This window comes from Fundulus heteroclitus, chromosome 15, assembly GCF_011125445.2.
Source record: "Fundulus heteroclitus isolate FHET01 chromosome 15, MU-UCD_Fhet_4.1, whole genome shotgun sequence".
NCBI lineage: Eukaryota > Metazoa > Chordata > Actinopteri > Cyprinodontiformes > Fundulidae > Fundulus > Fundulus heteroclitus.
Window position 1 is genome coordinate 24783890 of NC_046375.1, and position 24474 is coordinate 24808363.

General features: G+C 44.0%; 1 protein-coding gene across 7 annotated transcripts in view; it reads left to right on the forward strand.

Moving 5' to 3' along the window:
• cdc42bpab (CDC42 binding protein kinase alpha (DMPK-like) b) overlaps nt 1–24474 on the forward strand; it is an 80260-nt gene that overhangs the window by 21033 nt on the left and 34753 nt on the right. For all 7 annotated transcript variants that reach the window (XR_004932732.1, XM_036147061.1, XM_036147062.1 and 4 more), the window contains exons 2-5: nt 13426–13517; nt 19339–19422; nt 21186–21281; nt 22184–22332. Coding sequence is in view for 6 of the 7 variants with exons in the window: in XM_036147061.1 (XP_036002954.1) it covers nt 13426–13517; nt 19339–19422; nt 21186–21281; nt 22184–22332 (421 nt within the window). In the remaining variant the exon portion in view is untranslated. The remainder of the gene's footprint in view (nt 1–13425; nt 13518–19338; nt 19423–21185; nt 21282–22183; nt 22333–24474) is intronic.

Here is a 24474-nt window from a genome sequence, read left to right on the forward strand (position 1 = left end):
AATTCATTTAAATTTACAATATTTTTTGGTAAATTGGGAGATTTTTTTTGCCATTGCAGTCATTGGGCTTCTTTGATGAGAACATCATACAATGCTAAATAAATGTTTTGGAAAATACATATTTACCATAACACGAGGCATTTTACATTTACTCATTTACTTTTTTTTTTTTAAGGTAGTGTGAAGGTACACAAGTGAAGGGAAGCCCGTTTATTGTATAATACCACAGGCAGTAAACTTCCAGCTATATTTTCATTGTTTACTACGGCGTGGCCGCCATCTTGTTTTAACGGCACGTTTCACAGCTTGTATTTAGTTGCACTTTGAACTCAGACCACCTCCCAGACGAAATGCTTGACATAAAAGCAAGTTTTAAAATCTGTTTTTTAATTGCTTTTTGTGAAAGGAAAAGGAGGTGGGATCGATTAATTGGATTTGGTATAATAAAATCAGAGATTTTATTTCCAAGCCATATTGCCCCGCCCTAGTGACACGCCCTACTCCTTCCTGCATTGAAGGCTGGATTGGTCGGTTCACCGTTAGTTTAAAGTTCCTCCCTGACCTGTCTGCTGTGTTCCTGGTTCTTTCTGGTGCTGTCGGTCCTCTAAAGTTCTCCAGCAGACCTGTGAAGCCTTCACAGAACGGCTGGATTGATACCGAGATTAGTTGACAGACACGTCTCTTTTTGCGTATCAGAGGCTCTTAAATCTAATCCAATGGTGTCAGAGTAAAGGAAGCTGCACACCACACTTTTCAGATTTTTATGTCTTAGAAAATAGTGAAAAAAGATCATAAATTCTTGTCCTTCCACCTCCCAATTATGCACCGCTTCATGTTGGTCCAACGCTCAATAAAACACAGTAAAGTTTATGTTCAAGGGGTGTGAATAGTTCAGATCTGCTGTTCTATACTTCACTGTGCAAGTCCCAGAAACTCTGGCCGTCGTGGTTCCCCACAGCAAACGTTGCTACCAGATTACCATAGATGTGTTGCACAGACTGATTTGCTTCAGTTGTTGCCGTTCCTCTGGATTTCTCCAGATGGGATGCGTACGGTTTAGTTGTGCAACGCTGGGCCGATCTAGACTGCCGTCTGGTATCAGGGCCGTCGTTCTGCCGCTCCCCGCGGTGCTACACCTCCAGCAGAGGAGCACAGCCAGTCAAGCTAAGTGAGTATGAAAGGAGCCCGTCAGGCCGCGATAGCCTTTTATCTGCAGATGGTATCAGCGCGCCGTGTTGACAGAGTCGTGTAAATCGGCTTGTTTGCTGTGTGGCTTGAACACATCTAGGAGAACCCTTTGAAGTGGAGGAGGGAAAACGTCCTTTACAGAAACTGCTGGGAGCCCGTCCTATCCGAGGCCGCCCCGCGCACACCGTGGCCCCCGTGGGGTGGGGGGGGGGGCACACACGCCCCAGCAGGCTAGTTCAAACTGTTTCACGCCGGATCCCGGCTATTGTTTTTGGGTTTGTTTGTTTTTCTTTCCGAAGCCGGGCCCCCTCCCTCTTTTTTTCTTTGGTGTTCGTGGCTTCTTAATATTTTGGGAACATCCTGTTTGTGTGTTTAATGCCGCGAGGCACGGATTGTTTCGGGTTCGAAACCTCCAACCATCCCGGGCCTCTCATTAGCGCCACAGAGCAGGAGCGACACAAGAAGGGGAGACGAAGTGAGCTGCGAGGAGGAGAGGGAAGAAACGGCACCAGCACGGGGCGATGCAGAGAGGAGCGCCGCGTCGAGTGGAGTTAGTGGTTAGCTGTGGCGCAGCGGCGGGGGCCCAAAGGGTCTCTGCAGACAGACACCGCTGGGAATGCTGGTGTCGCTGGTGTGCAGTCTGCCGTTTAATGCAATGTAACGCTCTGAAGCCTGTTTACTTACAATAGGACTGATTCCATCGTTCGCCTCTGACGGATTTATGGTGCCTTAACGATGGCAATGCTTGATATGAGAGATTCCTGATGAGACAAGTCCGGATTCTGTCCCTTGGCTCTAGAAGCGTTAGACGGTGTGTACGGTATATCTGGGTTTTTATGTGACGGACCAACAAATTGGGGGGACAAACATTGGCAAGTGAAAGGGAATACTATAAGGTTTTTAAAAAATCTGAAATGTGTGGCCTGCATTTGATTCAGCCTCCTCTACGCTGTGGGATGGCTTAGATCAAGGCATATGTCACGCGTTAGAACGGCCTAGTCAAAGTCCGGACCTAAACAAATAAATCTGTGGCATGACCTGGACGTCTATGGTCAGGGATGCCAGCCTGACAAACATGGAGGGGCAAATGTGTCTGTCTGTGGATGTGCTGAGCTGCTAGAGACACACCCTGAAACACTTCTAAGTTTAATAAAACCTTCTACCGCTACATTATGCAGGTCCGTCACAGAAATCCCGGTGGGATACGTCTAAATGTGTTCCTGTAAGGTGGCTAAATGTCAAAGATGAATCCTCGCCCAGGCAGGTTCGAGTGCCTCCAGCGCCGAGACGCTTTCCCTTTTTAGGACGAGGCCGTGGAAATCACACCGCTGCCCTGCTGCCTTTTGATGAAGTCAGACTGTTTATTCAGCCCACTGTTAACTGTAGTTACTTGTCCTTTTATTTAACTTAGAAATAGCTGGGGTGTAAAACAGCTGGTATTATAGGAGATGAAAACCTTATCTTTATGCGTAACGGAATGGGACGGAGGGGAAGAAGTCGTGTACTAACACATGAACGACACTAGTTTCAGCTTGATATTCTTCTCAGCTGGCATTTAAAACCAGACATTAGCCTTTAGAGGTAAAACAGGAAATGATGAGAGATGTCAGATATTAGACGTATTATCTTTGAAAGTATAAATAGAGACTTAACTGTTTGTTTTCTTACGTTACGGGGCACACTTGTTAGATTTTCTGGCTGCCGGCTCCTACCAGCAGCAGGCTGGCCTCGGTCATAACCATCGCTGGGTCTTTTTCCCCCTCCTGTCTGCTGTCTTCCCTCTTCATGTCAGATCTTGGAAAGCCTATCTATCCTCTCTCCATCTCACTTGTCTTTCTTGTGAGCAGCATTTTTATGTCATTACCTCACCCATTATGGCTTCCAGATGTCCCTCAGTCCCAGTCAGGGATGGGGTTAGAGAGCGATGCGGGTGTAATCCTCAGACACGCACTGCAACTTGGTCGGCTGCCGACTGGCCCTTTTCTTTTCTTTAGTTATCTTTTTTTTTTGTAAATGAGTGGTTCAAGGGCTGGAACAGGGACTTTTTAAATCATCCTATCATCTTTTTCAAACAATCATCCTCCAAAAAGCTATTTAGTTTAGTTTTTCTCCCAATAAACTTTCAGCTATTGTAAGTACGGTGGCCCTGAAGTGCAAAAGACATCAAATAAAACATGAACAAAGATAAGCACCTTAAACTATTCAGTATGTATTAGTAAAGTGCCTCAAAAATAAAGCAAAGCCCCCATTCCTCGTGTAATGAAAAGGGTTTAATATTCAGACTGTCCAATATGGAAATAGATAAAACCAGGCTTCAGCTCAGTCATGCATCAGTTTCTTATTTGAAATGTAATAAGAAATTTCTTATTTCTTACCTACGGTGTGAAAACGTGTTTGGCCCCTTCCTAATTTCTTGCGTTTGTGCATGTTTGTCACTCAAGTGTTTCGGAACATCATTACTTTTACGCCAGATGTAACGGGACAGACAGCTCCCAAAAAGTCCAACGTTTGTCTCGTCAGTCCACAGAATATTTTCCCAGAAGTCTTGGCGATAGCCGAGGTGTGTTGTGGAAAAATGGAGACGAGCCTAAATGTTGTTTTTTCTCAGCAGTGGTTTTCATCTTGGACTTGTACCATTTTAGCCCAGTTTCTTGGTGGTAGATGGTGGAGGCATGACCTCTGACCTTAACCGAGGCAGGTGAGGCCTGCAGTTCTTTGGACATTGTTGTGAGATCTTTTGCCAGGTCTTGGATGAGTTGTCTCTGCGCTCTTGGGGTAATTTTGGTTGGCACGTCGCTCCTGGGAAGGTTCACCACTGTTCCATGTTTTCACCATTTGCAGATCACTGCTTTTACTGTAGATCACTGCTTTTACTGTGGTTCCCTGGAGTCCTAAGGCTTTAGAAATGGCTTTGTAACCCTTTGCAGGCTGATGGATCTCAATTACTTTCCTTCTCATTTGTTCCTGAATTTCTTCTGATTTCCAGATGACGTCTAGCTTTTGGTGGACTTCACTTTGCCAGGCAGGTCCTGTTTAAGTGATTTCTTGGTTAAGGACAGATGTGGCAGTACTCAGGCCTGGGTGTGGCCGGAGAAGGCCAACTCAGGTGTGATAAACCATAGTTATGTTTCAACAGGAGGAGCAATCACTTTCACACCACTATATGTGTTTGTTTTGTTTTACTTTGACTCCCGTTGACATTAAATTTATCTGCACATCTAAATGTGTTTGCGACAGGATGAGGGGAGTTTAATTTGGTCCCTTACACAACATCTACACAGTAACACACACAGGGAAGGTGTGGCTAAATCTTTCCATGCGCCCTCATTCAGGGGCAAAACGTTGTGGACATCTAACTTTAGGGCGCGTTGTACAATAAAGAAATAATGTTGGACAGTCGTTTTGTAATCTTAAAAAATGCTCATCACACATCGCACGTTGTATTTGGCAGTATTAGAAAAATGCGTTGTGAAATTAAGTACGAGATGATAAATAGAATTTTATAGAACACCAAGCTCTGTCACGGTTTTAAAGTATGTGCTTCGCTTTTGATGTACTACTGCTTTAAATGGTGCATGTGTTGGACATCATGGTCTTATTATACCTTTAATTTTGTCATAATAAAGCACCAACTAGCTTTTAGGCCTGTCACGATAACACATTTTGCTGGACAATAAATGTTTCTAAAAATTGTGATTAACCGTAATATTGTCATCTGGAGACCTTCAGCAAATATGACAACAGCATAATATAATAACACAAATATATCCTCTCGATTTACCGACTCAGATGGATTACGGTGGTGGCCGCCATCATCATCATCATCTTCATCATCGTCGTCTTTCTACTCAACTGACATGAAAGGCAGACATCAGTCAAAGTTTTTCCGACCAATTTGGGCTTTGAAAAACTTGGAAAACATTTACAACCCGGCTCCTTTTGCAGTGAATCATTCACTATTTTCCCACCAATGACTGCAGCACACACACACACACACACACACACACACACACACACACACACACACACACACACACACACACACACACACACACACACACGTCACAGAGCTATTTAGAGTAAAACACTTCTAACTTTGGTTTAAAGGTTTGAGGGGGAAAAAAGAAATAGGAATTCATGAAAATAATGTGCTGTCTAATGTACCGTTATAGCCAACTAGCTAATGTTACTGACAGCACCACCTACTGTATGTCAGAAAATGCATTATTTTCTAAACTTGCCATTTAGTTACCACACTCAGTTATGAAATCTGAAAAAAAAAAAAAAAACTGAAACTCGTTTTGAACTTGGACTTGGTGCACACAGTAATCTATTTTTAGAAACTCCATGAAAGGCAGGAGCGTTGGCTCGGTTTGTTTCCATCCACCTTGCTGGTCACTCTTTCTCTGTAGCTTTTCTGTCTCAGTCCTCTTTGCAGTCTCCATAACTGTCCATTGAACCATCTGCACTTAACCCCACACAAAGAGTCCCTTTTAAAACAAGCATGCGACACTAATTTATTTCTGCACCCATCCATGTGGCAACGATTACTTCAGAACAAGTGATTTATTTTCATGGGTGTTTTTAAAGTTACGCTGACCTTTTTTTTTTTTTTTTTTTCTTGCTCCACCCAGCACTGAGTCAGATCCACCAGCCATGGCTGTGTACGATATGTAATAGCTGTTTGACTAACACACAGACATGAGCCCACATACTTGACATGAACACGCCCCAGCCCAGGCCTGTTCCGGTGAGCGAACACGCTCGCCCGCGGTTCCTCGGTTTCACACTAAACGTCTCCCACTCCCCTCGCGGGTACGGAGCGAGATGGGTCCGATAAGCTGCACTCAGTGGTTTGGGGCTAAACCAGTCTGGCCGTGTGGATTAGGTGGCGTCTCTCGTGTTTTTCCAGTTTCCCTGCATCCGAACTGTCACCGCTGAACACATGCCTCAGCGTCGTACCCGCCGTGTGGCAACCTTCCAGCGTGGCTGTGTTTTTTACGCCGTTTGTGCGCTGGTCAATGCCTTCCCCACGGTGCATGTAGTTCCTCTGGAATGACACGCCAGCTTTTTCCCCAGATTGGCTCACATTGCAAAACCCTGAAAACAAAGACTAGCAGTCATGCTAACGTCTGGATCGCCAGCTTCCCCAGCGAACCGCGGCTTCCTACTGCACCTTGTCATAGCAACGGTTGCCGTGTTTAGGTGAGCCTGTATATTTTGCTAATGAACTAAGATGTATGACCAAGCCGTGTGGTATTTTTCATTTTATCTGCTGTGGAACGGGACGCGGCGTGTCATTCAAATTAAAGTAAAGGCGCAAACACACGCTGATCCTAAAGTAAAGCTGGGATGGATTTGACAGCAAGCTATTGTTAAGTTTGAGTGTATCTACCAGAGAATGAGGAGAAGCTAGTCAGCAGTTAGTTGTCAGGTGTAGGCACCTAGACGGCTCTGTGGGTGCACATATTTGTATGCAGCCGTGTTTGTACATGAACTTTGTTGTGGAAAGGGGCCTGTGGGCTCCTGGCTCTGAGATGAAAGGCATTTCTCATGTGGCTGCTTTAAGTGTAGCTCCTTAGTCAGCGTGCAGCCACAACCCCCACCCCCCCACCCCCCTCCTATGGCCTACCTCTCTGTTCAGCTTGTGCAACTAACAATTAAAGCGCCTTGAAAACATTTATACGCCTTGAACTTTTCCACATTTTGGCATGTTGCAAACCACAAACTTTAATTTGTTTTATTGGGATTTTATGTGTTGAACCAACACAAAGTGGTACATCACTGGTGAGGGGGAAAGCAAAGGATACATGGTTTTCTCTGATGCCCCTAAATAAAATGCTACGCAGTCAACTTCCTTCAGAAGTCGTCTGGAAAGTAAGTTTGGAAAACGGTGAACTACCCCAATATCTGACCATCTACTGAGACTGACAGGCTGGGCAAAAAGGGCTTTATTCAGCCAATCAGCTGAGAGACCTCCTGGTAACTCTGGAGGAGCGCCAGATGGCTGCAGCTCAGGTGAGAGAATCCCTTAAAGACAGTCTAACCCCCCGTACCACATCTAATATTTGCAAAAACGTGCAAAAAGGAGCCGATGGCCATAGAGCCAGACCATAATTCAATAACAATATATAGTGTTGTTATTGTTTTCCTTCCTTTTGCATTCTAGCCTATCATGTAGGTTAATATTACAGTCATTACATCGTACCAACCAATCACAAACGCAGACCCAGGAAGGCTTCCAGGCTCCGCCCCCTTCAAAGAGTTCAGAGAGCATAGTTTTTTTTTTTCTTCTTTTTAACTTGCAGTTGGGTAAAAAGTTGGTTGAATAAAGGGTTGCGTTTGAATTCAGTGTTTGTATTCTTTAAAAATAGGCCATTAAGCAACAGCATAAAATGGCCAGGGCTGCACTTAAATATATGTTTCACATTTTCTGGTAATTATCGGCATTGATCAATAGGATTTTCTATTTTATTCTACTTTTTTCCTACATCGTCCATGCCCAGATCAGGAAATGTGCTCCGGCTTTAACCGTTTGTGTCCGAACCAAAAACTGTTCGGTCCTATCACTTTGCATTATTGAGGTTTAAGGCGGGACGTACCACAGCTGCTGCTATCACATCTGTTTTGTAAGAATCAACAATTTCTTCTTTTATAGTAGAACAGCAACAAGTGCTTGACTAGCTTACCTTGTTGTGGTTTCTCATAAAGCCTGCTACTTACAATTTAATTTGATACCCTGATTGGCTTAAACTAACCTTTGGTAGGTAGGCAATAGGTGTCGCTTCGCCCAATCAGCTCAGAGAATTCAGCTGAAATTCCCTATTTTCCCCAAACGGATTCAATGGGAGCAGGACTGACGTTATTTAAATTTTTTTTCTGGGTGACATCTCATCTTTTGAACCAATACTAATACAGATCAGTGTTTCCCGCAGGAATTTGATTAGGCGAGGCGGTGAGTTAAGGGGGGGACGACACGTTTTGTGCTGACCGACCCGCGGAGCGGGGGGGAAGAGGCGACAAGTTTTGCGCGCGGGGGGGGGTATCCATGTGTTTTTTCCCTCACGCGCGCAAAAGCAACAACAAAAAACCCGTGTTAACGTCACATTAACATGCAAGCATGAGTTCGTTTTTTTTTTTTTTTTTTTTGGAATGTTGGCGAGGCGGTAGCCTGAGTTTGGCGAGGCGGCCGCCTCGCCAAGATAGCGCTGCGGGAAACCCTGCAGATTCAAACTTCAAATGCAGTACACTACTTAAACCTGAGGAGGGCTCCACATAGGCGGTTTTAGACACAAAAGCAGGTTTTCAACAAATTTTGCAGTTAATTGTCAAAAATACTGACCAGGACATATAGATAGAGCTATAAGACATGCATGTCTACAGTTTTTAAAAAAGGTTGATTTAGGGGTTAGTTGTTCTTTAACTGGACAACTATTAGTGCCAAGAAATAGTTTTATTCAATTTAGTTTTCATCTTTGTTATAGCACTTAGTTTTACTTGTAAAATTTGTTCTATGAATAAACTTCACTTTGTGACACTACACGTCACCCTAAACACACGATCCCCTTGCCAAAGAAGCATGGTGGTGACCGCTTCTTGTAGTGGGAGGCTTCTCCTCAGCTGAGACAGGGTCCGGTGGGACGATGGATGGAGCTTGAGCTGTTGTGTAAAGAATGACGGGGGCGAGAGCTGTTTTTTAATTTTTTTTATAAGTTTGCAAAGCTGATGGGGACAATTCCCAAACACATGAGGTTACAATTGTAGCAGAAGCTGGTTCAACAAAGTATTGACTTCAGACAGCCGAAGACGAATGCACACCACACTTTTAAGATTTTTGGTTGTGAATAATCCCTCGTTTTCTATACTCCGTTGGGTTGGTCTGTCACCCGAGATGTTGACGTTCATGGTTTTAACATTCCGAAACGCAGAAACCTTCAAGGGGGGTGAACACTTCCTCAATGTACTTGTAATAATTTATTACTTTCACATTTTGGATAAAATGTAGGTAAAATAACCGTGGTGAAGACTTCCCAGTCCTGCCGGCTATAGAATGCGATATACCAGCAGTGCATTGTGTGACCTTGGTGTCGGGGCCAGTGGTACCAGTGGGTCTTTGTGCAACAACAGTGGGGTGGGGGGTGTGGCTTACTCAGTGTGTTTGACAGAGCCAGCTTTTAAATGGAAATGCCAAAAAAGATAGATGGAAATTGTTCGGTATCCAAGGAAACGTTCAAACCTCTGTGTCAAAGGCTGGAGAAGCTTGTAGAGCCAAACCAGTAAGAGGATGGGGCCTGGGCTCGCAGCTGAAAATCCCCAGTTGTCACGATTTTTTTCTCATGATGTGGTAAAAGCTCATTTGGTTACATGATTTTCTATGTCCTGCATATAGAAATCCAACGGTTTAATCAGTGGCAGTCAGTGTTATGGACCGAATCGCTGTTGTAGCGTCTGTTTACAGAAGAATCAGTTTCTAGAAAAAGTTATCATATTGTGAAGTGTTCAAATTAAACAGTTTTACCTTTTAGAGCTGACATTACCGGGAAAGGGATATATTTGGAGAGAATCCAGATGTTAAAACCTATGCATTAGTTTTCAGAAACACCCGCAGCTTCTATAGTCAATCCTCTATCCCCTCTAGCATCTCAAAGACACCTTACAAAACCAGCGGCTCCAGTTTATTTCCATCTCTATAAAATATCGGATGTACCTCTGTTTTGCTGCCGTTGCACGCTGCAGTGTCTGTAAGCTAGCAGTTATTCTGCACTGACTGGTTTTCCACGCAGCACCGTGATGCTTTAACTCGCACCCTCATTTCTGAGTTAGGTCAGAAGAAAGGGATCCAAACTGGTCCTGAATTAAAAGTTCTTGGGGCCTTCCAGTGCGCTGTCAGAGATTTCCTTTTGAAATGCGCAGTTTTAAGAAGAAAGCCGTTTTTATTTGCTTCACAACATCGACTTATTGGTTAATGTGTAAAGAACAGGCCTAACTCCAGGCATGTGTACTGAACTGGCTACAAGGGCGCTTAAAACAAAGATATAATGATGTTGGTGCAACAAGAAGGTAGATTTTAGAGATGGGAGCCTTGAACAGACAACACTGGTGCATCCTTTGTGACAAGTTCAGCCGAGCCCCACGAAGACGGGGAATGTCTAGGAATTGATTTTGGATCTTGTACAAGAAAATAAAATAAAGTATAGAAAAACTTATATTTCTAGACTGTTCTCTAAAATCATCTGCCTATCCATTCATTTGTCCACCCTTCCACCCATGCAGCCATCCGTCCATCTATTTGCCTTTTCATCCTTCCATCCAACCATCCGTCTCTCCATCAGTCTAGTACAGTATTTATCTCTCTGGGTATTTTTTTTCATCTGTCCGTCTCTATTGTTTCATCCTCTCCTTCATTCCTTCCTGTTTATTTTTTACCTGTGCCCCAGTAGATCTGCCATAAATTGTATAAGCCAAGGCTAAAAGAGACTGAAAAATCTGGAAATTATTCTAGAAAAGTATGGATATTTGCATAGGAAGCCTTTTGTGCTGCTCTGTAGCGGTTGGCCAACATGGCAGAGTTGTTTGCTGGGAACTCTCTGCTCCGCAGTAGCTGCCGTCCCTCTGCCCTGCCGTCTCTGCAGGTCGGTCCAGCTGTCGGTGGACTCTGCAGTGACGGCGAGGAAAAACTGAGAGGGAGAGATTGTCGAGCAGAGAGCGAGCCGTTTGTTTTATTTCAGCAGGCATTTCCCTGTTTCACAGTGGGAGAACATCCTCTTGTTCAACTCTAGAGGCTGTGTGAAGTCGGGGCAGCCAGAGGAGCATAGCACGATGTTTGGGCGTGGCCAGAGTGTTCGCTCGGCTGGTGACACCACGCTCTCTTACTGCGACGCCTATGTTAGCCACAGAAAGTTTTTGCTTGGACATACAAACAAGCGGTATATTTTATGGTTGGTTATTCTAAGTTTGATTATTATTTTTATTTTTTAATATAACCCTCCCTGGCCCCCTTCCTCCTGAGCGGTATCACATTATCTATGACGCTGACCTTGGTGAACTTGCAGCCAATCCAGGTTGTCCTTGGCATGCTGGGAGCATGTAAACCAGGAAGCGGCCTGAATAGTTTTCCACAAATGAGGGAAATGCTGACTCTGTCAACAGAGATCAAATCTGTCGCACTTTTGTAAGAGAACGCTGGCAGCCACCGCAGATCCCTCCCTAATCCCTTTTTTTTCCACCAGGAACCATAACCGAGGGCACAACAATAGCAAACTTTATCATCCAGCCTCTGTGTGTCCGGTGTCATTTAGTGTAAAGAGGACCAGGTGGTCGCCAACGCTGTGATAAAATCCATTAAAAGGACGTGGAGCCCGAGATACGGGAGGGCTGTCGTTTAGATTGTTCCATAAACTGGATATTTTGGGCCTTGCATGGAAATGATGCAATGATGTAGCCTGCCCATGTCTTTCCTCACCCAACACAGGGTTCTGCAGATGTGATTCAGTCAATAATTGAGACCAGCAGACCCCGTGCTAAATTTCACACACGATCACATCTGTTTAAAGAATTTTTATTGTATTATTTATATTTAAGCAGGTAATCGAACCACCGTTATCAAGGAGTCAGACTAAATCTGCAGCTACTAAGTATATTGATCAGACTTTTCAAAAGGATAACTCACTGATTATTTCCATATATGTTTATATGCTGAAATAGATGATTTCCTTTCACTTCCAGACACAATCAGGCCGTAGATGCATTAAGCTAATTTCTTGGCTAGCTTCTTTACGAACTAGCTGTCAAACTGATCAGTCATTACCTTGTGCTTGTTCTTTGTTTTGTCCCACTTATCATGCCAAACCCCAGACCTGAGGCTGTTTTTATAAGTGAAGTTTTGTAATAAACAATGTTTTGACTTTTCTTTGGTTTCACTTTTTAGTGTTTTTATTTCAGAATGTTGCCTGTTTTCACGTTTTACCTTCATATTTGTGATCAAATAAAGCAAACTGCTCACTTATAGGCCAATATGAGTTTCTAATAGGGTCGTCACGACACTAAAATTTCAAACTCGTTATGGATACCCAGGAAATTAGTCGATGCTCAATACCATTTTTGATGCCACGGGATAAAAAAATGCCAAATAATTACAGGCATAAAAACATTTTATTAACATGAAAAAACTTGCCTTTTTAAGCATGGAACATGTTTCTATGAATCACAGGTGCTAGTTAAATAAGTGTGCAAATAAATGCTAAATGAATAAGCCAAATATAACACATGTTTGGCCAAGTTTGTTGTGCTGCTCAACTTAGTTGCCACCACTTGAAGGCACAGTTTGCACACAGGCTTGTCAAGAAGTTTCCCCTCCTTGTTTGCCTCAGTGTTGCTTAAATATTTAGTAGCAATACCATGTCAAATTAGTATTGTATCCGGATACAGCGTTTGGGTACCGATACTTTTGACAACCTGAGTTTCCCCATTATTATGATTATCCCAACTTCAACTTCTATTAAGTTTAATTTAAAACGGGCAATAATTATGTGCAATTGCTGTATACTAAAACATGATTGTTATAGGTATAACACTTAAATGGACAACCCCTTTAATTTGGAATCTGATGTATAGAGTTCAGAGAAAACAGAAGCCTGCTAAATTTGGTAGTAATTTTCGAGGGCTTTTCCAGAAAGACTATTGTATCTTTTTTGCTGTTCAGGTTTTTCTAGAGCTCAGATAGCTAGTCTACAGTCTGCTGCTTGACAGACGTGCTCCTAGTACCTCCAGCTGTAGTTTTAAAGCTCGCACCGTGATGGCACCTCCATTTTCACTCCATGTCCAGAAAATATTTAAAAGCTGTCAAATTTGTCTATATTGTAATCTGGGAAAGAGACAGGATTCTTTCAACTAGCTTTTTGGCAATGTATAGCAATATGTGGGGCAGGGGCCGCGTTGCACCACTCTGTCCTCTATGCAGCCAAAGGAAACGCTGGTCAATCCTTCAGCATCTCATTAACAGTGATGTAAACCGCAGAACGGTACGGTGGTACATGTTAGCCTAACACAGCTAACCAGCTCTCTGCACACCTAAAGGGTTGCATTAAAGGTTTTACTGTTTATTTATTTTTAAAGCGTGCTCTGACCTGAGTTTTCTTGCCGGTTTCTTGTAATTCGGACGTCTCACGGGCAAAAAAAGGTTGTCTGTTCTATTTTCTGGTGAAGACATTAACTTGTTTCCCGTTTTTGTTTCCCCAGCCAAACCATTCACTTCCAAAGTGAAGCAGATGCGTCTGCACAAGGAAGACTTCGAGATCCTGAAGGTCATAGGAAGAGGAGCGTTCGGAGAGGTAACGGACTACGTTTGCTTTCTTCTCATATTCTTACGCCACTGCAATCCCAGACGGCTAGTTTTTGCAAGAATGTAAAAAAAAAAAGTTATAAATGATCTGAGTAGAAGCTGTAGGGTTTCCTTTGTGTGTGGCCTGCTTCACTTAAACTGAATCAGTACAGAAGTCTCACTGTTGTCATTTGTTGTCCTTTTTTGGGGCTAGACTTGAGAAAATTGGAAGCAAAAAATGGAAGAAAACTGAGCAAAGACCTTTATTGCAGAAATATTACAATGGGCTTGATTGTGATATTTTAAAGACTTGAGTATTTGTGGAATGGAAACAATCTTCGTGTATTATTTCTCAGGCAAACACCACAGTGACATGACTCGTCTTCCCTCCTGTAGAGGCAGATGTTGCGATCAGTTTCCGTCAAGCGAACAGTCTGCAAATGTTCAGAATGTCCCAGGTGCTTGTTTTAGGTGACAGAGGACGTCACAGAGTCTGGGGTTGACGGCGGTGATATTTTCAGCACGCGTCTGGCAGAGATTCTGCTCATACCCTTATCGCTTATTGCCACCTGAGCGACAAAAATCCCACCGCTTTTGCATTTGCCAGTGAATTACTTCCTGCCGCATTCCACCAGCAGTGTGAAGTGTTGCTGTGAGCATGATGCTACTTGCTTCTCAAACGCAGCTCTCAGAATCCTAGGCTGCCGCCAATCTGTGAACACTGAATCAGAAATGCACGTCGTTGGGTTTCAGCTTATGATGTCAAAGAGGAGGAATACTGAGGGGACAGGTATCGGAGTCCTTAGCCCAGGAGTCTTGCATAAATCAGCGCCCCGCTAAAACATGACCTTGTCAGGTCAGGGTTTTTTACCAGAGTTGTTTGAAATCATTATTGGAGCGCTTTATGTTCAGTTTGTGCTATGGTTAATCAATTCTTGTACAGAACAGAGCAAATTCCTTGTTAAACTCCTGATAAGCATACGGGCACCACCACCACGTCGCAGCAGAACCAACACAAAGTATTACTTAGACTTTATTGCCATTCAATTGGACATTCACAATATACCTTGAAGGGACAGTGTGTTGCGAGGCTCCGATTTAAAACAGAAGACAAGGGAGAAACATAATAAATGTAATTGTCATTTGTCAGGAATGTAGCAGCAAACAAAAAAGACATTTTATATGCACAGAATGGTTATGTGTGAGACAATATGAGTAGTGCAAATATATGCAGCAGCAGGGCGAACAATAAATGATGAATAAATGATGGTGCAGATGGTTCATAAAAGAAAGAGCTAGATTAAATTCAGTTTTCATTGTAACTATGACTTTGTATGAGTGATCTTTATTTATACTTGGAGCGGAGGCATCCCCACCCTCTGTGTGGGAGAGCAGTCCCTATCAAACAGCTCTGCAGTTAAACAGGACTCTGATTACCTGCCTCAATCATTTAAAATAATGATCGAGAATAATGAAACTCCTTTTAGCATCTTTTATTAGCAGTTAGCACGTTTAGCTTAGACATACTCTTATAGTTTGGCAAAACATTAGCAAACCACTGTGTGGGTGGGGGGCTGCTGGTGCATTGAACTGAGATTTTTAGATTGTCTTAAATCTGGGGGGGGGTCTGGACATTGAACTCCACACCCCTGATCCCACTACAGGCGCACTATTCTTAATGGGAGCACGCGAGAAGCAGCATCCTCATTTAAGTGATGCGGTATGACTCGTTCTACAAACTCATCTTCATTTCTAACGTATAGCTCCATTTATTACTCTGCTTCTAATGAGCCAGCATACATGACAGCATAGGAAACAATGTAAGAGCAGCTTAAGGTCCTTCATTTGACAGTCAAATACTGACTAAAGTTTCCATGTATTACGTATGAGCCGATCACTGTGGCGCTAACATCAGCTTTACGTGTGAGAGGTGTTTTGCAGGGGTTCTGTGCGGCTGTGGGCGATCCCATAGTTTGCATTTTGATTTCTCAGCAACAAATGTTGTGTGGATCTATCCCCTAGCAGGGATGGAAAGATGGAGGCCAGCTGCGATAGCGACAGAGAAAGTTTGAAAAACAAAGCCGAGGACGAGCACGTAGAAGGTCAGAGCGTGAGCGGCGCTCAGGGCGCTGTGATGCGGTCCTTGGCTCACCAGCAGCAGGGAGAGAGACGGGGCCAGGTGAGCGGCGCGGTGGGCCACGCCTGATGAAGCCGTGGGTCCCGACCCGCCGACCGTGAGAGCCGTTCTGTTTGGACTCCATCAACACGCTGAGGAGCAGGAAAAATAGTTCAGCCGTTTACGATTTGAAACTGCGCACAGCTAGTAAGCCCCTTTCTGAATACCTCCATTTGGTTTATTTAGACTAGATTTTTGTTTTTAACAGAGATGAAGATCAGACCAGGATAGATGGAAAAAAAAGAAAAAAGAGAGAGAGGTCGAGGAAAGAACAAAAACAGAGAGGCATTGCCAAGATCATTGCACTCCCCCTTTCCTTGTGTCCTCCTCCCTCATTCCTCCCCTCTGGTGAGAGATCACTGGGGGGAAATCCAAACACTGCAGGAATGTTATCATTGTGTTGCATTAGCAGCATTCCCCTGCTTAATTTAATAGGATGCAGACCCCTCGCTTTCACAGCCCCTCTTTCTACTTCTCTCTGTTTTTGCATTTTTAAGCTTTTTTTTTTTCAGGTCCGTGTCGAACTCTATTTCATCCCGTTTTTTTTTTTTAAAGGATGACGGAGTGTTTTTCAGAGAGCGGCTTTGTTTTGTGTTGAGAGGAATCAGAATGGTATCAGAAGGACGAGGTTGAGTGAGCGGCTGCTCCGGCCGTCCGCTCACAGCGGTTTGTCGCCGCAGCTTGTGCAGCTCCTTTTTTGGCAAACTGTAAAAGCTGGAGCTGAAGAAGTTTTTTTTTTTTTTCCAGGGCTATGTTTAGCAATTAGCAGTCAGGGAAAGCTGGCAGTTGTTAGTGTTGGTGAGACGGCGCGGTGGGCTGTTACGACAGCGTGATCTTTAGCCATCAGTGACAAACAGCAGCTATAAAAGGAAACGTCGGTTGCTAAGATCTTCAGCGCGCTCTCCGCTTCTCCAGAGTCTGGGTTCACAAAGCGTTCTCCACGTTCACCAAACTTGTTTTTTTATTCTTCTCATGGCAAATCGAATGTGTGTCCTTTATTACAGGATTCTCACAGATATGTTGTCACAATACGAATGATTCAGACTCGATACCAATAAAAAAAAAAAAAAAATGGATAATTTTTGGTGCCACAGCAACAGTTTGTGAAGGCACACTTAATGTACTACTTAACTTTAACTTATAGGGCACAACCTAAGCTCTTTTTAAGAGAGATGTATGTAATTTAAGTGTGACTTCCCTGTTTGACTAAACAGCTGATGAAATAACACTAATAATAAAGGAGTTAATATCTTCTATGTATCTATGCACCTTTTTATCAGTCCAGGAATTATTTTATTTTATTATAATTGCTTATCTTTGGCATGCCAATGTGTGCTTCCATTTGCCTGACAATAAAAATACATTTTACTACTCGGGTACAAAAAAAAAAAGAACTCTGGACCGAAATGTGTGTTCAAAGCAAACATGGATCTGGCACATACAAAACATATTTTTACGGCACAAACAGGGATCTGGTCCATAGTTTTTAATACGCTTTTCTGGATCTGCAGACAGTGTTTTTTTTTGTTTGTTTTTTTTTGACTGGCCTCATCCATTATTTAAGGTTTTTTTTTTTTAAGCGTGGCATTTTTTTTTCCTCACAGCTGCTGGTATATTTGCTTAAACAGGTCAGAGAAAAGAACAGAGCAGACGCCAACTTCTCTAGCTAAAAACTCGAGGTGGTTTGTGTTAAGACAGGTCTTCCCCTAGGTCTCTGTCCAACACCCAGGCAGCAGCACCTTTGCTTTTCCTCTTAATTTATCTCATTTTCCCCCCTCCTCCTCCATTGCTGATGGCCGCTGCAACAACGTTAATGGTTGCTAATAAATGCAGCCAATTTGGCTCATGTAATTTACTCAGGCTAAGCCTTTTTGTACGCCATGACATGCACACCGGTCATGGAGCGAGCAGGGTGTGATATCCGCAGGGCCAGGTTCACAGACCGGTTGCATCCACACCAGTAGGTCTCGCTGCAAAGAGGGAACCCGAAGCAAAAGGTGGACACCTCTTAAACAAGCTGAGCTAGAGAGCTGAGCTGCTTTTACACGGCCTGAAAGCGCGGGTGTAAACTTTACAGCGGAGGTTTTATTAGTGTCGTTCAAAGCCGAGCTGCCGTTGCTGTTTCCAGACACTCCACCATAGGCTGTTACCAGATTATTGTAGTTTGCGTTGTGCTTAAATTCAAAGACGTAGCAGTATTAGGTAACGGCTGTAGGTATTGTGCCTTATAATTAGGGACATTGCGACCACAGGCGCCTTTCCACTGTTGTTATCCTTTTAGGGCAGGTGCTGTGGTGTTTGGTTTTCACGCTGCTGGAAGACTGGGTGTTCACCTTTAATGTAACCGTTTCATACTTGGCTTTTAGCTCCTCTTAGTCGGTACTTTCCTGTCACAATAAGAACCCATGAAGGTCTGAGTGGATGGGTTTGGTCCAGCTAGAAGCACAGCAAGAAGAAACCCAGACAACGATGCAGATCAAGACAAGAAACGACAACAAACCCAGGCCTCCCTCTCCAGATCACTGGGTGACCCTAAGGCAGGCGTGTCCTAAGTGCGGCACAGGGGACGTTTGCGGCCCCTCAATTGCATTTCAAGAAAGATTTTGTCAACCAACACTTATTAATTATAATTATTACAGACAAGTTAAAATCTTACTGTTAAATGTTGGGTACAACACAAAAACATTTGTCTTTTATTAACCACACATTCTCTTTAAATTTTAAATAGGACTACATCTATGAGCGACTTTAACTCAAATGCAGACTTTGGTGCCTTAAATCTGATTGGAATGCATTTATTAAAATTGGCTAAATACAGATAGTCTAATTTGTTTATTTAAAATGATCATATTTTGTAGAGCAGGTAAAAAAATGTCCCAGTTTTTTGGCCCTTGAGTGCTTTTTACTTGACAATTTCGGCCCACGAGCCGCCATGTTTGGACACCTCTGCCCTGAGGTGTTCCCTGGGATGAAGGGATAAATTGCCCCTCCAGCGGGGTCTGGGACGGCCCGGTGTCTCCTCCCCCCGTGTGACGAGCCCGTGGAAACCTCCGGAGGGAAGACGACTCGGCCGACTCGACAGGAGGGAGCAGTTCTCCCACTCTGTGGAGCTAACTTTCATCCTGGCTGCATCTCAGCAGAATCTGGAGATAAAGCTCACCGGTCAATTTGAGCTTAATGTGTCTCTAATCTAAATGTGTTCATGTAAAACACGTACAACGGTGCGGTTTTCTATGCTTAAACTCTATCATTTACTGAAAAGAAGGCTGTTAGCAGCTTTTAAACTCGTCCACTCCTCCTGCGCTGCGTTCTTCCCAGGGTTTCTTTTTCATACTGCTGGCTCTAAATCCGGAGCTGAAATGATAATTTAAGTCTTATCTTTCTCTCTATCTCTACTTTCTTTTCCCACACGATTTACTCAAAATTGATCTCTTATTAAATAATGCTGAACCAGACTTTTTGCTAAGTTCACACACAAATGTCCTTCATAGGGAGGCCGTTTGTGTCTTTAAACATTTTACCCGCGATCACAGAAAGACTGTCCTCCGGGATCAAACGTAACGCACACAGACGACGTGTTTTAAGAGGTTTGGCCATCTCTCTGACCCGTCTCTCACAAAGGTCATCTGAAACGAATCTCTTCCTCTTTTTGCAGGTCGCGGTGGTCAAAGTGAGGAACACGGATAAGGTCTTCGCTATGAAGATTCTCAACAAGTGGGAAATGCTGAAGCGAGCGGAGGTTAGTAGCGCCTCACAGCCTCTCAACTCCCTCTTCAGGACGCGCCGCCTGTTGCAGTGATCGTGGGCATTTTTTCAAGGGAAATAGCGATGGATTAAAAGGAGAAGAAAAAGGGCCCCCTGTCAGCAGAAACCACATCCTCCGCTGACTTGCCTTTCAGGCCAACGTTTGTCGATGGATGGCGGAGCAAGTCGCGGCCTGAGCTGCCGCTGCATGTTTTTCTCATCAGCTTCTCCCTGACACTCTCACATTCCTGCTGCTCCTCTCCCTCTCTGATTATAATAGCTCATACGTCACAAGGCGAAGCGGGTCCATAATGTCTGCATGTGCGTGCAAATGTGTCCGGCACGGGAAACTCTGCAGAACAACGGATCTCCATATAACACGCAGTGATACGCTGTTCGTTTTGATGATTATTTCTCAGTGCTTATGAAAACCCAACATTCACTTGATCAGAAATTCAAATGATCATAATTAGAGCAATTAAAATGATTTTTGACAGAGAAATGTGGACCTTATGAAGAGGATTCATGTATTGTGCAGTATGTAATCTCAGGGCCACTTTTGCATGAGTTACTGTATTAATGCGGCGTGGCGTGGAGGCGATCGGCCTGTGGCTCTGCTAAGGTTCATCATCTTGCTCTGGACAATACTCCAGAGCAGGGGCGTCAAACTCATTTTGGTTTAGGGGCCGCATACAGCTTAATCTGATCTCAAGAGGGCCACACAAGTTAACTCATTGCAAGATTAAATAGAACTAATAAATGTGGACTTGTTGTTGATTTTTATATTAAATTAATTTCACTTTTACACAATATATTATGAATATGTATGTGCAATTTCAACAATACTTTTACTCAATTAAACATTTACTTGTGCATTATGCATAAGAACTGATCACAGTGATCGTACAATGTTGAAAAACATTTATTCACATTTTTTGGAACTTAAAAACAATGTCCTACATGACAAAATACATCAAACAGATAAAAATTAAGAAATTATTTAAATTTTTCCACACCTGAAGTTTAATCTGCTAACTTAATTAAAACACAGCGCCCCTCCGCACATTGTCGATCTTGTAAGAAATCTTGAATGAACTTTGTTTCACAATGCTTTCAGGGCTGTGGTTACCGCTGCTCCTGATGGACTCTTATCTACCAAACTTTTCACTTCCAATCAACCTTCATTTATCATCCTTGCATAACCAGCGAACAAGCAGCTTACTGGGCAATTACCTTTTGAGGTTGACCCGCCTTGTGGATGGTGTCAGTGACTGACAGCTGGACAAAATAAGCAGGCTTCCCCATGATGGTGTGGACCATAAGCTGGACACGACATTTCTCTGTTAAAACCCCTTTGGTTGGTCTTAAGGAACATTACAGTTCCCCTTTCATTATCAGATTCATCATAATGTAGAGAAATAAATGCTTGAAATGGATCACTGTGTGATATCTCAATTGATTGAGATATACATGCATATATTGTGTGACTAAAAACAGGAAAGGCCTAAAAAGAAGTTAGTGATATTAGTGGGCCAGTTCTCAAATTTAACCCCATAATATAAACGTAATTTTTTTTCTCGACCTGAAAACCAGCCGATTGTCCAACGTGACTTGGGGAAACCTTTATATCAGCGTTTCTCCTCCTAGTTTACAGGAAGTCACCAGCTCAGGATTTACAGGCGCGCTCTGCAGGAACGCGGCAGACCTTTGTCCGTTGATTGTGCCGTTCAGCATGACATGTCTTCAATCTCTCCTCAGACGGCGTGCTTTCGAGAGGAGCGGGACGTCTTGGTGAACGGAGACAGCCAGTGGATCACCACCCTGCACTATGCCTTCCAGGACGACAATAATCTGGTAACGAGCAAGTCCCCTTCCTCTGCAGCATGTCGGTTAGAACAAACTCGTTTATCGCAGAGAAGTAATTGCAAAGTAACTCTGCAAGCGCGTCGGCCTTCACTGAGTCAAAACGCAACAGGAAGGAGAATCTGGAATGCGGCTCACGTATCAAATTTATCGAGATGCGATAAACAGCAGAAAGAATGAGGTTTCTAAGTGAGCATCATGATGGCTCACTTCCTCAGGAGCGCTGTCAATGTGGGAGACGCTTGTATAAATGATGATTTGACCTTCCTGATGTTGCACGTCCTGCATTGTGACTAGTCTTCACACGCAGAGTCATCCTGCAACGGCTCTGTTTGTGTGCGTTATGTGGCCATAGTAACAATGTCAGTAACGTTTGCTGTTTCACCCCCGAGGTGAGCTTCAGAGCTCAGCAGCACCTCTCCAGGACGCAGGCTAGATGCCCATCAGCCCGTCGATTCTGTCAGGATTAAAACCAGCCTGATTATGTGCATATGTCTGTGTATGAGACAAAAGAAACGGTGGACACGGCACAAAGCGTGTCTGACTTTAATTGGTAGCTGCAGGCATTGGTTCTCCCTGCAGCCTGACAGTCTGTCCTCTCTGCATGACCTTGAGTTCAAATGCCAGAACTGCTTGTCATTCCATTTCCCACATTCTCACAACAAATGCTGGACAACTCCCTAAGGCTCTAAAAATACACACCGCAGTCTATCCAGCCATTTATTTTTAGGTAAACCCGCAAATGTGAAACTATTTAGGCGCAGCTTCTGCGTAAAGTTTGGATGAAGACATGGAAAAGTGGCGTATTTTTGTTTTCCTTTTTTTTTTGTTTTTTGTTGGCATCATAATTTTCCTGTGTCATTAATCTGTTTTCTGCCACTGTGCCTCTCCAGTACCTGGTCATGGACTACTACGTGGGCGGCGACCTGCTGACTCTGCTGAGCAAGTTTGAGGACCGGCTGCCTGAAGACATGGCCAAGTTCTACCTGGCCGAGATGGTGCTGGCCATCGACTCCGTTCATCAGCTCCACTACGTCCACAGGTGAGGCAGCGGGGCGGTGCGCGTGGCTTCCTGTCTGAATGCAGCGTATGCAGTGGTTTTTATATATTTTTATTTTTTACAAGAAGCTGACTGAGCAGTAACTCCTGTCGGTGGATGCTTGGTGTATTTACACCGGTCCTGCAGATGGGGAAATAATCCAGCCTCTGGAGAGGCAGGATGTCAGGGATCTGGAACATGGTTGCAATCTGTTTACAAAAGAGCTTAAAGAAAAGCTTCATTGGTAAAATGGTGCAACAGGAGTACAAATGGTCCAGAATACCCGAGCAATGACTGAAGGCGCATATTTAAAATGCCTTTCAAAAGCATTCATACCTCTCAAACTCCTATTCGCTTAGATGAACGCAGAGTAGTGCATAACTGTAAGAGAAATTGTGCATATTTTTTCGTCTTTGTTTCCAAGAACATTCACAAATGATTTAGCCTTCTTTACTCTGATACCCTTAAATAAGATCCAGAGGAAGCAGCTGCCTTTTAGGATGGCATAGCAGAGCAGGAATCAGAGCGGCGGCCCGCCGGCCCCGAGTCACTCTGGAGGAGCTGCAGAGATCCACCGCACTGTACAATATGATACTAAAGTACATGAAAGTACAGTGAAGTTAGCAGATGTAATGTCAGAATGTAAAAATTAGGGAGCAATGGATACTTTGTGTATCATACTCCTCCTCACCTTCTGTGGCAACAGGAAGCTGTCTTGTTTTTTTATTCCAGGTAAAACAGTAACGTGGATAAAAATGACGCCGTGACATTTAGTGAAGGTCTGATGTAGTTTTTCATGCATTAATAAAGCATTTCCACCTAAACTCAGACACGTCCCTCCAGCTCTCTAGAATCAAGACCGTTCTTGTTCTGCTGAGCCGACACAGTTGTTGCCTTGTCTCCTTTGCTCGCTGCTCTTTCAGCTCCTTGTCCTGTCTCCTTGTGGAGAGGTGGAGTTATTTCTCACTCAACAAACAAGATTCCTCAAAGCTCCCTGTTGACACGCCGCAGCATGGGAAGCAGTTTTCCCCGTTGACGTCGACGGCAAGAGTTTTTTTTTTTTTCCAGCCAACTAAAGACGCCCTCGGGAACAGGATATAAGGCTCTTCCAGACAGGAAGTAGTCACATGGGCACGTTAGCATAATTACAGCACTACTTTCGCCGGGGGCCCGTCACAGCACAACGAGTGAGAGAATGATGGATAGACGCAGGAAATAATGGGAGATAACTGGGGAAGAAGGGAGGGTCAGAAAGAGGCAGCGATAAAGCCGGGCTGCTTAGTGTTTTCTGGGTGTGTCTGCAGTTTTTTTAACACACCGCCTCTCAGTCAGACGTATACACACACACACGCTGTGTGACAATGACGGCGTCAAAGACACATGTAAATAGAAATGTATGGAAAGAAAGGCAGCGAGCGGAGGAGAGTGAGAGCCACTAATTGCATGGTGTCAGCGGGGGCTGCGGGTTGGGGTTGGCGCATGGAACGCAGGAGGGACGGGGAGGAGGGGACAGCGGCGTTTCTCGCTTGCTCTCTGCTCTGTGTGGACACTTTGGGACGCTAATGACCGGTTTTAGAGGTGTGTGGGTGGAGGTGTGGCGCTGCTGCCGCCCCCCACCCCCACCCCGTTTCTCTGCTCTCACTTATCGCACGCTCTCATGGGAGACTCTCGCGCTGGCTTTGGAGAGGGTGGGGACGGCCGGGCAGGTCCCCCGAGGAGGGCGTGTCCCGCTGGCTCCTGAGCCCGTGCATCAGGATGTGTGTTTATCTCACTGCTGCCTTACCGCTGCTATGCGTAACTTACAGGGCAGTTACTCGCTAAACATTTAAACGTTTTATCGGTTGATAATCAAAGATATAAAAGTGGTTGTTAGTAAAAGTAAAAAAGTACTGGGATAAATGGTAAACGCTCCATACATTAGGTGCGTTTTTACACCAAGCTTTGAAGCTGAAGAACAATCCAGTGAGTTTGAAGCGTTGCCACTGCTCGGCTTGAGGCACAGATGCTGCTTTGTAGTATTTGAAATGCAGCTGACTACATCAATACCCCCCTTAATGACATTGTTGGGCCCTTCTGAGAGCGTTTTTGTTTTTTAAATGACTGGAACCACAAATGGACGGGGACAAGAAGGATATTCTTCAGGAA